This window comes from Hypanus sabinus, chromosome 24 (assembly GCF_030144855.1).
Source record: "Hypanus sabinus isolate sHypSab1 chromosome 24, sHypSab1.hap1, whole genome shotgun sequence".
NCBI lineage: Eukaryota > Metazoa > Chordata > Chondrichthyes > Myliobatiformes > Dasyatidae > Hypanus > Hypanus sabinus.
This window is the reverse complement of record NC_082729.1, coordinates 23,437,081-23,449,935: the sequence shown is the minus strand read 5'-3', so window position 1 is coordinate 23,449,935 and position 12,855 is coordinate 23,437,081. Positions and strand designations below refer to the sequence as shown.

The window sequence follows — 12,855 nt, the reverse complement described above, 5'->3', positions numbered from 1 at the left end:
AGGTTCCCCTCCGCCCATTGCCCTCGGAGTGAGAAAGTGTGACTTTGGGCAAGACTGAAAATCCCAGGAGAGGTACTGCAGTGCATTCTGTAGATGGTTTGGCCACTGTGGTGCAGAGAGGGAACAATTCAAGCAAGAATGGTGTTGGGTTACTCAAGAGTTGTTGAAGTCACACTCACTGTAAATGGGGAGTGTTTCGTCACACTCCTGACTTGTACAGTGGTGGGAAGGGAAGTTGTGGAGCTGTGGGGGGTGTTGTGTGACATAATGTAGTGGGTGTGGAGTGCATGGACCAACTCCAGTCGGTTAAGTGGAGAGTGCCCTGTCACTCCTGACTTTTAGATGTGGGGATAAGTAATGTGGTGGATGTGGCATGCATGGACTTATTCCACCCAGGAAGGGGCGGGGAGAGTCCCCTCACACTCCTGACTTGTCGATGGGGAAGGTAATGAGGTGGGTGTGCAGTGCATGGCCTAACTCCACCCAGGCAAGCCGAGAAGTTCTCTTCAACTTCCTCTGACCCGCTGTTGTAGCCATGCCACTCACTAGGCTAGGCCAGGTGGAGCCAACCTCCTTGTCAGCCGTGCCCTCCCTCGACTGACCCTGTTTCTCCCTTCTCCCCAGCGACAAGGGAATGAGCTACATGGTGGGCCGGGACTGGAGGGAACTCTTCGATGTCATCATCGTGCAGGCAGACAAGCCCCACTTTTTCAACGACAGCATTAAGTGAGTACCGTCCTGTGGGGCTCTGTTCCCAGTCTGGTCAAAGTTCTTTGTTCTACATTCGCTCGGCAGTCATTTTATTAAATATGTCTGTACATCTGGTTAATGCAAAAATCTGCTCAGCCAATCACGTGGCAGCAACCCGACGCATAAAAGCATGCAGGTGTTGCGGTCAAGATGTTCAGTTGTTCAAACCAAATAACGGAATGGGGAAGGAATGTGATTTGAGTGACCGTGGATTGATTGTTGGTGCCAGATGGGGTGGTTTGAGTTTCTCAGAAACTACTGGGGTTTTCATGCGCAACAGTCTCTGGAGTTTACAGAGCACGGTGCGGGAAAAAATCCAGTAAGCAGGAGTTTTGAGGGTGAAAATGCCTGGTTAATGAGAGTGGCCAGACTGGTCCAAGCTGACAGGAAGGCGACAGTAACTCAAATAACCGCACGTTACAGCAGTGGTGTGCGGGAGAGCATCTCTGAACGTACAACACGTCGAACCTGGCATGGATGGGCCACAGCAGCAGAAAACCACAGGCACGCACTCAGTGGCCACTTCATTAAATACAGCGTGGGTGGCGGGCGGAGGGGGGGGGGGGGTTAACAACGTGTTCCCCGTGTGCATACAGCCCTGAGATTCATTTTCCTGCAGGCATTTACAGGAACAATTAAACCCTTTAGCCACCAGGCTCCTGAACCAGCCTGGCCAACTTTACTCACCTCAGCACTGAACTGATTCCACAACCTATGGGCTGGCTTTCAGGGATTCTTATTCGCAGTATAATTCCTCTAGTTGGCTTTGCAAAGTTTGTCTTCTGTTGCCCATTGGTCGCTTGTCCGTCTTCGTGTGTCATTTCTCATTGATTATACACTATTCCTTTGATCTACTGCGAAAGCTTGCATGAAAATGAGTATCAGGGTCATATACAGTTTGATAATAAAGTTATTTTGAACTTTTGAAAATAGAGAAATGTGGTAGTATTTTTGAAAAACTATGCATAAACAAAAGACTGACGAACAGCAATGTGCAAAATTAAATGTATGCGTTTGCAAGAAAAGGTTTGTGACCCTTCGCAATTACCTTGTTTTCTGCATTAATTGCTCATGAAATGCGATCTGATCTTCATCTAAGTCACAATAATAGACAAACACAATCTGCCTTAACTAATAACACCAAAACAATTGTACTCCCTCTCATCAATACTGAGAATTTAAACAATCACAGTCTAGGTTCAAAAAAGTATGTGAACCTCTGGGGTAATGCCTTCGACAAAAGCTTTTTGGAGTCGGATGTTCCAGTCGATGGGATGAGATGGGAGGTGTGGGTTGTATAAATGCCCTGCCATCTATACAAGAAAAGGCACATTAAGTCAGGTTACTGACAGAGTTGCTCTTCTCAAGAAGGGACTGTTTATATGCACCATACCTTGATTAAACAACTTTGAGGACCTTAGAAAGAGAATCATAAAGATGCATGAAGCTGGAAAAGGCTACAAAAGCATTTCTAAAGACCGGAGTAAGAGAAATTGTCTACAAATGGAGGAAATTCAATACTGTTGCTACTCCCCCTCGGAGTGGGCATCCTGCAAAGATCACACCAAGGAGGAGGTGACAAAGAACCCAAGGGTTACAGCAAAAGACCTGAGAAATCTCTAGAACTTGCTGAAGTCTCAGTTCATGTGCCCACTATAAGAAGAACACTGAATGAGAATGGTGTTCGTGGAAAGACACCACAGGGGAAGCCATTGCTCTCCAAAAAAAATTGCTGCATGTCTGAAGTTTGCAGAAGACCACCTGGATGTTCCACAATGTTCTGTGGACAGATGAGACAAAAGTTGAACTTTTTGGCAGAAATGCACACTGCTATGTTTGGAGGAAAAAAGGCACTGCACACCAGCACCAGAACCTCGTCCCAACGGTGAAGCGTGGTGGAAGGAGCATCGTGGTCTGGGGCTGCTTTGCTGCCTCAGGGCCTGGACAGCTTGCAGTCGTCGAGGGAACAACGAATTCAAAATAGTGTCAAGACATTTCACAGGAGAATGTCGGGATAGCAGTCCGTCACCTGCCGCCTAATAGAAGTTGGATGATGCAACAAGACAGTGATCCGAAACACAAGGATAAATCGACGACAGAATAGTTTAAAAAGAAGAAAATCGGTGTTGTGGAATGGCCAAGTCAGAGTCTAGACCTGAACCCAACTGAGATGCCGTGGCATGACCCAAAGAGGGCTGTTCATGGAAGGTATTCCAGAAATATTAACGAACTGAAACACAGACGAATGGTCTAAAATTCCTCCTCGCTGTTGTGTGAGTCTGATCAGCAGCTACAGGAAAGGTTTGGTGGAGGTTCTACCAGTTATTTAAATACAAGAGTTCGCAGATATTTTTTCCAGCCTGGTCTGTGTTCAATAAAGACATGTGAAGTACAATTGTTTGTGTGGAATTAGTTTAGATAGATTGTGTTTGTCTATTATTGTGATTTAGATGAAGATCAGATCACATTTTATGAGTAATTAATGCAGAAAACCAGGTAATTGCAAAGGGCTCACAAACTGTAAATAATACTGAGAACAGGAGGTGTAGAGTCGTTGAAAGTGTGTCCGTGGGTTGTAGAATCAGTGCGGAGTTGTGGTGATGGAAATTTTCCGTGCCGGTTCAGGACAGACGTTGCCTTCTGGAGGCAGTGCGTCCTGTAGCTACTGCAAACAGGGAGTGACGTGCCCCTGATGGTTGAGGGGCGATAGCTGCTCCTGAACCTGGCGGCGTGGGACCTGAGGCTCCTGTACCTCCTTCCCGACGGCAGCAGCGAGAAGAGAGCACGGTCTGGGTGGAGGAAGTGGGGTTCTTTGACGATGGATGCTGCTTTCTAGTAGCAGTGCTCGCCGGAGATGTGCTCAGTGGTGGGAAGGGCTTTGCCTGGGCTGTGTCAACTACTTTCTGGAAGCTTTTTCCATTCCTGGGCACTGGTCAGAGGGACGTTTATTGTTAGACAGACAAGCCCATGTGAAATTTATTTCTTACAACCAAGGGAGTAAAGATCTTTGTGTCACGCACAACATGCTGGAGGAACTCAGCGGGTCAGGCGGCATCCATGGAAAGGTTGGCTGTTCGTTCCCACGGATGCTGCCCGACCCGCTGAGTTCCTCCAGCGTGTTGCTTTGACCCCAGCATCTGCAGTGTACTTTGTGTTAAAGATCTTTGTGTTGTGTCTCCGTCGCAAAGTACAAGCAATAAAGAGGGGAAATGTGGGAGGGTATTGCCCAAATGCGAAGATTATGTAGGTAATTGTTTTGTGTACATGTGTGCACAGTCTGATACACAATCTGATCGATGTGTATTGATAAATCTGATGGCCTGGTGAAAGAAGCTGTTGGTCTTGGGCTGAACGCTGCACTACCACTTATCAGGCTGTAGCAGCTGAAGTGGTTGTGGTGGCTGGAGTCCCTGACGATTCTCCGGGCCCTTTTTACGTACCCGCTGCTGTAAATGTCCTGAATAGAGGAAAGTTCACACCCACAGATGTCCTGGGCTGCCCGCACCACTCTCCGCCATGCCCTGCGATTGAGTGCCCATACCAGGCGGTGACACAGCCAGTCAGGATGCTCTTGATGGTGCCCCGTGAGAAAGTCCTGAGGGTCTAGGGGCTCGTGCCGATCTTCAGGTGTCTGAAGTGAAAGATGCGCTGTTGTGTTTTTTCCCCCACTACACAGCAAGTATGTGCAGTCGGGTGAGATCCTCGGTGATCTGCATACCGAGGAACTTGAAACTCACCCTCCCGTTGATGTCAGTGGAGGCTCGCCTGTCTCTGTTCCTCCTGTACTCCACGATCAACTCCTTCGTTTTTTTCGACATTGAGGAAGAGGTTGTTTTCTTGCCAGGGCGTTGACTTTTCCTCTGTCTCGTCATACTCGGAAATGAGGCCCTTTCAGCATCGTGTCATCCGCAGATTTGAGCTGTGTGTGGCGATACAGTCATGGGTGTAGAGGAGGGGGCTCGGGACACAGCCCTGGGGGTCTCCTCTGCTGAGGGGCAGAGGTGAGGGTGCCCATCCTTCTCACCTGCAGGCAATCTGACAGGAATTCCAGGATCCAGATCCAGCGGGCAGAGGTCTCTGAGCTTGGGTGGAGTGGACCAGCGTTCTAACATAAGCATCCCTCTTCTTCAGGTGGCTGACGATGGTGTGTAGTGCTGTGACATCGTCTGTCGGGCATTGCAGCAGGTCCAGTGTGGGGTGGCAGCAAGCTGCAGACGCCAGTAGTTCAGACATAGTTACCGACAGACGTGTTCAGACAGGTGCGATGGAAAAACTTGCTTTCAGCAGCACCACGGGCTCAGAGCACCAGAGAGATAACACCAATTAAAAATTGCACAATTTTTCCAAGAAAGAACACAATTGGAACAGAAAACCACACAATCCATTTATAGTGCAAAACGGCCTCGGTGTCGCTGTACTGAGGAAATGACTAGGGGTGTGCCAGGTGGTCCAGGAACCGAATGGTTGAAGGGAAGTAGTTGTTCCTGAACTTGGAGACTTTATTTATTTATTGAGGTCGGCACTGAATAGTCTCCTCCAGTCCTTGCAAACTTCGGATTTAACCCTAGCCTAAACACGGGACATTTTACAGTGACCAATTAAACTACCAACCAGTGCCTCTTTGGACTGGGAGGAAACCAGAGCACCCGGAGGAAGACGAAGGTCACGGGGAGAGCGGGCAACCTTCTTACAGGGAGGAGTGGGGTGGGATGCAGGGTACGCGTGGGTAAGGCAGCGCAGGGAGGCACTGTGGGCTGTTTCCGTGCTGGGTAAACGCAGTTCTCTCTTGCCCGGGCCCGACAACAAAAGTCCTGGTTCCCGTTGCCAAGGAAGGGCATTGCCTGGCAACTGAGGGCCAGGCGGTTGGGAAAGTTTGTTCAAATGCCATTGAATAGTTCTTTTGCAGATCCCTTTAATCCCTGTTACTGAGCCCGACCACATCTCAAACGGAACAATTTGTGACGTGTATACTTCCCTGTTCCGTTCTTGATGTCTGTTTTTTTTTTTGACATTCTAATCCCTGTTTACTTGGAGGAAAATGTACTTTCTCTGGAGACGGGACAGACGTGGTAAACTAGGTAGGTTCTGGAGATGAGGGAGGAGCTAGAGTGTGAAGAGAGACTGAGTCACCTGGGATTATACTCTCTAGAATTCAGATGAACAGGGTGTTGGGGGGGGGGGGTCTTGCAGAAACTTGTAAAGTTTCACAGGAGATTCTGCAGATACTGGAAATCCAGTGTAACTAACACACAGGTGGGGGGGAGAGAGAGAGAGAGACACACACACACACACACACACACACACACACACACACACACACACACACACACGGGAAGGAGGAGAGAGATATAGACATGAGGGGAGAGAGACACACACACACACGGGGAGAGAGATGCACACGGGAAGGAGGAGAGAGATACAGACATGGGGGGGGGAGACACACACACACACACACACACACACACACACACACACACAGACACGGGGGAGAGAGAAACGCACACATGCACGCACGCACACATGGGGGAGATAGACACAGACATGGGGGACAGAGAAACACGGGGGGGGTAGAGAGGGACAGACGAGGAGACGCGCGCGCGCACACACAGACACGGGGGAGAGAGAAACGCACACATGCACGCACGCACACATGGGGGAGATAGACACAGACATGGGGACAGAGAAACACGGGGGGGGTAGAGAGGGACAGACGAGGAGACGCGCGCACGCGCACACGCACACACACACACACACAGACACGGGGGAGAGAGACACAGACATGGGGGGGAGAGAGACACAGACATGGGGGACAGAGAAACACGGGGGGGTAGAGAGGGACAGACGAGGAGACGCGCGCGCGCACACACACACACACAGACACGGGGGAGAGAGAAATGCACACATGCACACATGGGGGAGATAGACACACAGACATGGGGAGAGAGAAACACGGGGGGGGTAGAGAGGGACACACGGGGAGACGCGCGCGCGCACACACACACACACACACACACACTCGGAGGGGGAGAGACACACACAGACACGGGGAAGAGAGAAACGCACACATGGGGGGAGACAGAGAGAAACACACACAGGCGCACAATGGGGAGAGAGACACACACAGACACCCTCCCCACCCAGGAAAAATGCAAATAAGTTTGAAAGAGTACAGAGAAATTTTACAAGGATGTTGCCAGGACTCGAGGATCTGATTTATAAGGAAAGATTGAATGGGTTCGGACTGTCTTCCTTGGAACGTAGAAGATCGAGAGGACATTTGATAGAGGTATACAAAATGATGAGGGGGGATAGATAGGATAAATGCAAGCAGGCATTTTCCACTGAGGTTGGGTGGGACTGCAACTAGAGGTCACGGGTTAAGTGTGAAAGGTGAAAAGTTTAAGGGGAACGTGAGGGGAAACTCCTTCACTGAGAGGGTGTGGAACGAGCTGCCAGCACAAGTGGTGCATGCGGGCTTGATTTTTAACAGAGAAGTTTGGATAGGTAAATGGACGGTAGGGGTTGTGGAGGACTGTGGTCCTGTGGCAGGTCGATGGGAGTGGGCAGTTTAAATGTTTCAGCACAGACTAGGCGGGTCTGTCTCTGTGCTGTACTTTTCTATGACTCTTAAAACACTGGAGGAACTCAGCAGGTCAGTCAGCTGTATGGAGAGGAATAAAGAGCTGACGTTTCAGGCCGAGACCCTTCATCAGAGGCGGGAAAGTTGTTTCCACTTATAGGCGAGACGACAGCTAGGGGACATGGGCCCAGGGATTGGGGGAGTGGATTTTGGTCAGTCGTTACGTGCCGGGTGGTATGACATGGGCGACCATGACCATCACTGCAGAAAGATTTTGCCAAGAGGTTTCCAGTATCAATACTCTTTGGAGATTGTCTTCCTGGTGTCAGTGGTCACATATCCAGGACATTGATATGCAATGGCTGCTCATACGACCATCCACCACCTGTCCCCTTGGCTTCACATGACCCTGATCACGGGCTAAACAGGTGCTCCACCTCGCCCATGGGTGACCTGCAGGCTAGTGGAGGGAAGGAGCGCCTCACACCTCCTTTGATAGAGATGTATCTCCACCCGCCAGCCAGTAGTAGTTTTAGGAACAGCTTCTCCCCCTCTCCCTCTCCCCCTCTCCCTCTCCCCCCCTCTCTCCGACCCCCTCACTGTTCATGCATCAGGTTGGAGGCTCCCCAGACATGAAATATCATGAAATTTGTTTTTTTTTGTAGCAGTACAGTGCAATACATAGAATTACTACAGTACAATGCAATACATAGAATTACTACAGTACAATGCAATACATAGAATTACTACAGTACAATGCAATACATAGAATTACTACAGTACAATGCAATACATAGAATTACTACAGTACAGTGCAATACATAGAATTACTACAGTACAATGCAATACATAGAATTACTACAGACAGTGCAATACATAGAATTACTACAGACAGTGCAATACATAGAATTACTACAGTACAGTGCAATACATAGAATTACTACAGTACAGTGCAATACATAGAATTACTACAGACAGTGCAATACATAGAATTACTACAGTACAGTGCAATACATAGAATTACTACAGTACAGTTCAATACATAGAATTACTACAGTACAGTGCAATACATAGAATTACTACAGTACAGTGCTAAAGTCTTAGGAACCCCAGCCTAAGATTGCTGCACAGACCTGTGTGTTTACATGTTACCATGTACCATGCCTTGAGAATCAGAATCAGGTGTGATCTTTGAGCAGCAGTTCAGTGCAATACAATATCAATACTCCAGGTTACAATCAGAAATGTATAAAAATAAATCATGCAAAATTGTGAGGACCGTTTCCTTGTTCAGAAATCTGATGGTAGAGGGGTGGAAGCTGTTTCTAAAACGTTGAGTGTGTGCCTTCAGGCTCCTGTACTTTGATGGTACCAATGAGAAGAGGGGCAGTCTAGGACCAGAGGGCACAGATAGAGTGGATGTGGAGAGGATGTTTCCTATAGTGAGGCAGTCTAGGACCAGAGGGCACAGATAGAGTGGATGTGGAGAGGATGTTTCCTATGTTGGGGGAGTCTAGGACCAGAGGGCACAGATAGAGTGGATGTGGAGAGGATGTTTCCTATAGTGGGGGAGTCTAGGACCAGAGGGCACAGATAGAGTGGATGTGGAGAGGATGTTTCCTATAGTGGGGGAGTCTAGGACCAGAGGGCACAGATAGAGTGGATGTGGAGAGGATGTTTCCTATAGTGGGGGAGTCTAGGACCAGACGACACAAATAGAGTGGATGTGGAGAGGATGTTTCCTATAGTGGGGGAGTCTAGGACCAGAGGGCACAGATAGAGTGGATGTGGAGAGGATGTTTCCTATAGTGGGGGAGTCTAGGACCAGAGGGCACAGATAGAGTGGATGTGGAGAGGATGTTTCCTATGGTGGGGGAGTCTAGGACCAGAGGACACAGAGAGAGTGGATGTGGAGAGGATGTTTCCTATAGTGGGGCAGTCTAGGACCAGAGGACATATAGAGTGGATGTGGAGAGGATGTTTCCTATGGTGGGGGAGTCTAGGACCAGAGGGCACAGATAGAGTGGATGTGGAGAGGATGTTTCCTATGGTGGGGGGAGTCTAGGACCAGAGGACATATAGAGTGGATGTGGAGAGGATGTTTCCTATGGTGGGGCAGTCTAGGACCAGAAGACACAGATAGAGTGGATGTGGAGAGGAAGTTTCCTATGGTGGGGCAGTCTAGGACCAGAGGACATATAGAGTGGATGTGGAGAGGATGTTTCCTATAGTGGGGCAGTGTAGGACCAGAGGACACAACCTCAGAATGGTGCAGCATCTCCCGACCTAGGGTCCCCAGACCCCTCAGCTAATGGAGGGGTCTATGATAGTGAATCTGGAATTCGTTGCCACGGCCCACTGTGGAGGCCAGGCTATTGGGTGTACAGGTAGTCCCCGAGTTACAAACGTCCGACTTACGGACAACTTGTACTCACGAACCGAGGAAGGAGAATGCCGTCCGCCATTTTAAGTCGTTGCCATTGACACTGTGTTGAGTATGTAACTTTGTATTTAGCTTTAATTTTTCTTAGCAAGATTCACCCTGATGGCGCCCCCCCTGTTCCGGTCGGCTGGTGGCACAGTGAGATGAGCACCGGGCTCGAGAATGGAGGTTCCCGAGTTCGATGCAGTCACAGACCGCTCCCGTGCCGGGTTGATGTCGATCCAGTGACTCCCGTACCATTCTTCCCTTTCGGTTCGTCCTGACGAAGGGTCTCGGCCCAAAACGTCGACATTGCTTCTCCCTATAGATGCTGCCTGGCCTGCTGTGTTCCACCAGCATTTTGTGTGTGTTGTTGTTTGAATTTCCAGCATCTGCAGATTTCCTCGTGTTTGTCCATACCATTCGTGCCGGGTTGATGTCAAGCTCGCAACTCGACCTCGTAAAAAAAAACAGTTTAAATTCCCACGCGGAATGTTGTGGAGGATAAAATACCCAAACCCAGCACAGCCCCCACGTCCCATTTAACCTGTCTCAGTGCGGTGGAGTTCAGGACCCGGGGATTTCCGTGTAGTGGTCCTTAGGACCCAGGGAACCTCGGGAGCCGGCCGAGGACGGGACCTGCCACCGGCAGTGTTTCTGTTCTGTTGATGGGAAGCGATTGGAAAGTAAAGTGGAAATAATAAAGCGGTTGGAAAGAGGTGAAACGCCATCGGTCTTTGGAAAAGCGTTAGGCTACAGTCAGTCAACGATTGGAACAATTTTAATGGATAAAGTGAGATTAACAGAGCATGTGAAAGGCCCTCCCCTGATGAAAGTTACAGTTATTACTAAGCAATGCAGTGGTTTAATTATTGGAATGCATACGTTCCTTAAGTGTTTTATATGCATAGAAAGGTAAAATATATGCTATATACTGACAAACATTTGACTAACTGACGCTAAATAATACTTAATGTACTTGTTCCGACTTACGTACAAATCCGACTTAAAGATGGACTCAGGAACGGAACTCGTTCATAACCTGGGGACTGCTTGTATTTAAGGTGAAGATTGATAAATTCTTAATTAGTCAGGCTGTGAAAGGTTGCGGGGAGAAGGCAAGAGAATGGGGTTGAGAGGGAAATGGGTCAGCCATGATGGAATGGCGGAGTAGACTTGATGGGCCAAATGGCCTAATTCTGCTCCTATGTCTTCTGGTCGTATAGGGAGGGTAGTGCCCGTGATGCCCTCGGCAGCTTTTTCTGCACCTGTGCAGTAGCCCCTCCGTACCAGACGGTGATGCAACTAGTCGGAATGCTCTCCACTGTACATCCGTAGAAATTTGCTCCAGTCTTTGAATCTCCTGGTGGAATGGAGCAGATGGACATCTCTTGACGTCTTTTCTCCTCTCCTTTCCCCACCTCACCCCACCTCTGCTCAACAAAGACCCTTCCGTCGCCTGGATGAGAACGGTGACCTCCAGTGGCACAAGATCACCAAACTACAGAAGGGGAAGATCTACAAGCAGGTGCGGTCCTGGCGTTCTGACGCGGGGGTCCCTTGGTTCTGATGGGGGGGGGGGTGTCCCACGGGTTTCCCAGATCCCGCATCTCCCTCACCCCACCTCCTCTCCCCCTCCCTGCCCGACGTGCAGCTCCTCCGGCTCCGAAACCATCGGGTCATACCGCAATCGTGAGTGACCCCCGCTTCTGGCGACTGTTGTTGTCCCTTGGTTCTGACGCGGGGGCGTCCCACGTGTTTTCCAAATCCCGCATCTCCCTCACCCCCTCCCCGCCTAACGTGAAGCTCCTCCGGCTCCGAAACCATTGGGTCATACCGCAATCGTGAGTGACCCCCACTTCTGGCTGCTGTTGTTGTCCCTTGGTCGGCTTTGAGTTGGTGAAAGCCCACCCGAGACGGGGGTGTGTGTGTGTGTCAGGATGATAAGAAATGGGAGCATGGGCCATTTAGCCTGTCGAGCCTGGTACGACATCCGATAAGACCACAGCAGATCTGACCGTAGATGCAGCTCCAGCGACCTGCCTTTCTCCCCCTAACCCTCAATTTCCCTCAATCTGTGCCCTATGTGTGGGCGCCATTACTCTAGCGGCCAGTGTGATGGTATTACATCTCAGGGCATCACTCCCGGCGTCCTCTGCAAGATGTTTATACGTTGTCCCTGTGCAATGTGTGGGTTTCTTTTCCCCACAGTCCAAAGTAGGTTCGTTGGTCATTGTAAATTGTTCTGTGGTCGGGCTGGGATTGCTTGTAGTGTGGCTCGTTGGGCTGGAAGGGCCTGTTCCACTCTGTCTTTAAATAAATTAAAATATATTTAACAAGGTGAGCTATACTGCTTCCCTGAATTCCACAGATTCACCACTCTCAAGGGAAAGCAGTTCCTCCTCATCCAAGTACTAAATCTGTTTCCCCGGATCTTGAGGCTCTGTCCCAGTTACCAGTGGAAGCAATTTTCCTGCCTCTTGCCTGCCCCTTTCAGAATTTTGTATCTATAAGATCCCCTCTCATTCCCCTGAATTCCAGCTCGTCCCAGCAGAATAATAGTGTCCCCCCCTCATTTCCTGAATTCCAGCTCGTCCCAGCAGAATCATTAGTGTTCCCCCCCCTTCCTGAATACCAGCTCGTCCCAGCAGAATCATTAGTGTCCCCCCCATTTCCTGAATACCAGCTCGTCCCAGCAGAATCATTAGTGTCCCCCCCCCATTTCCTGAATACCAGCTCGTCCCAGCAGAATCATTAGTGTCCCCCCATTTCCTGAATACCAGCTCGTCCCAGCAGAATCATTAGTGTCCCCCCCTTCCTGAATACCAGCTCGTCCCAGCAGAATCATTAGTGTCCCCCCCATTTCCTGAATACCAGCTCGTCCCAGCAGAATCATTAGTGTCCCCCCCCCCATTTCCTGAATACCAGCTCGTCCCAGCAGAATCATTAGTGTCCCCCTCTCATTTCCTGAATACCAGCTCATCCCAGCAGAATCATTAGTGTCCCCCCCATTTCCTGAATACCAGCTCGTCCCAGCAGAATCATTAGTGTTCCCCCCCCTTCCTGAATACCAGCTCGTCCCAGCAGAATCATTAGTGTCCCC

At 49.6% G+C, this 12,855-nt stretch overlaps 1 protein-coding gene across 1 annotated transcript in view; it reads left to right on the top strand.

Moving 5' to 3' along the window:
- LOC132380563 (5'-nucleotidase domain-containing protein 2-like) overlaps window positions 1–12,855 on the top strand; it is a 36,027-nt gene that overhangs the window by 14,424 nt on the left and 8,748 nt on the right. Inside the window, exons 9-10 of the mRNA XM_059949464.1 lie at window positions 625–726; window positions 11,199–11,280. Of these exons, the coding sequence (XP_059805447.1) occupies window positions 625–726; window positions 11,199–11,280 (184 nt within the window). The remainder of the gene's footprint in view (window positions 1–624; window positions 727–11,198; window positions 11,281–12,855) is intronic.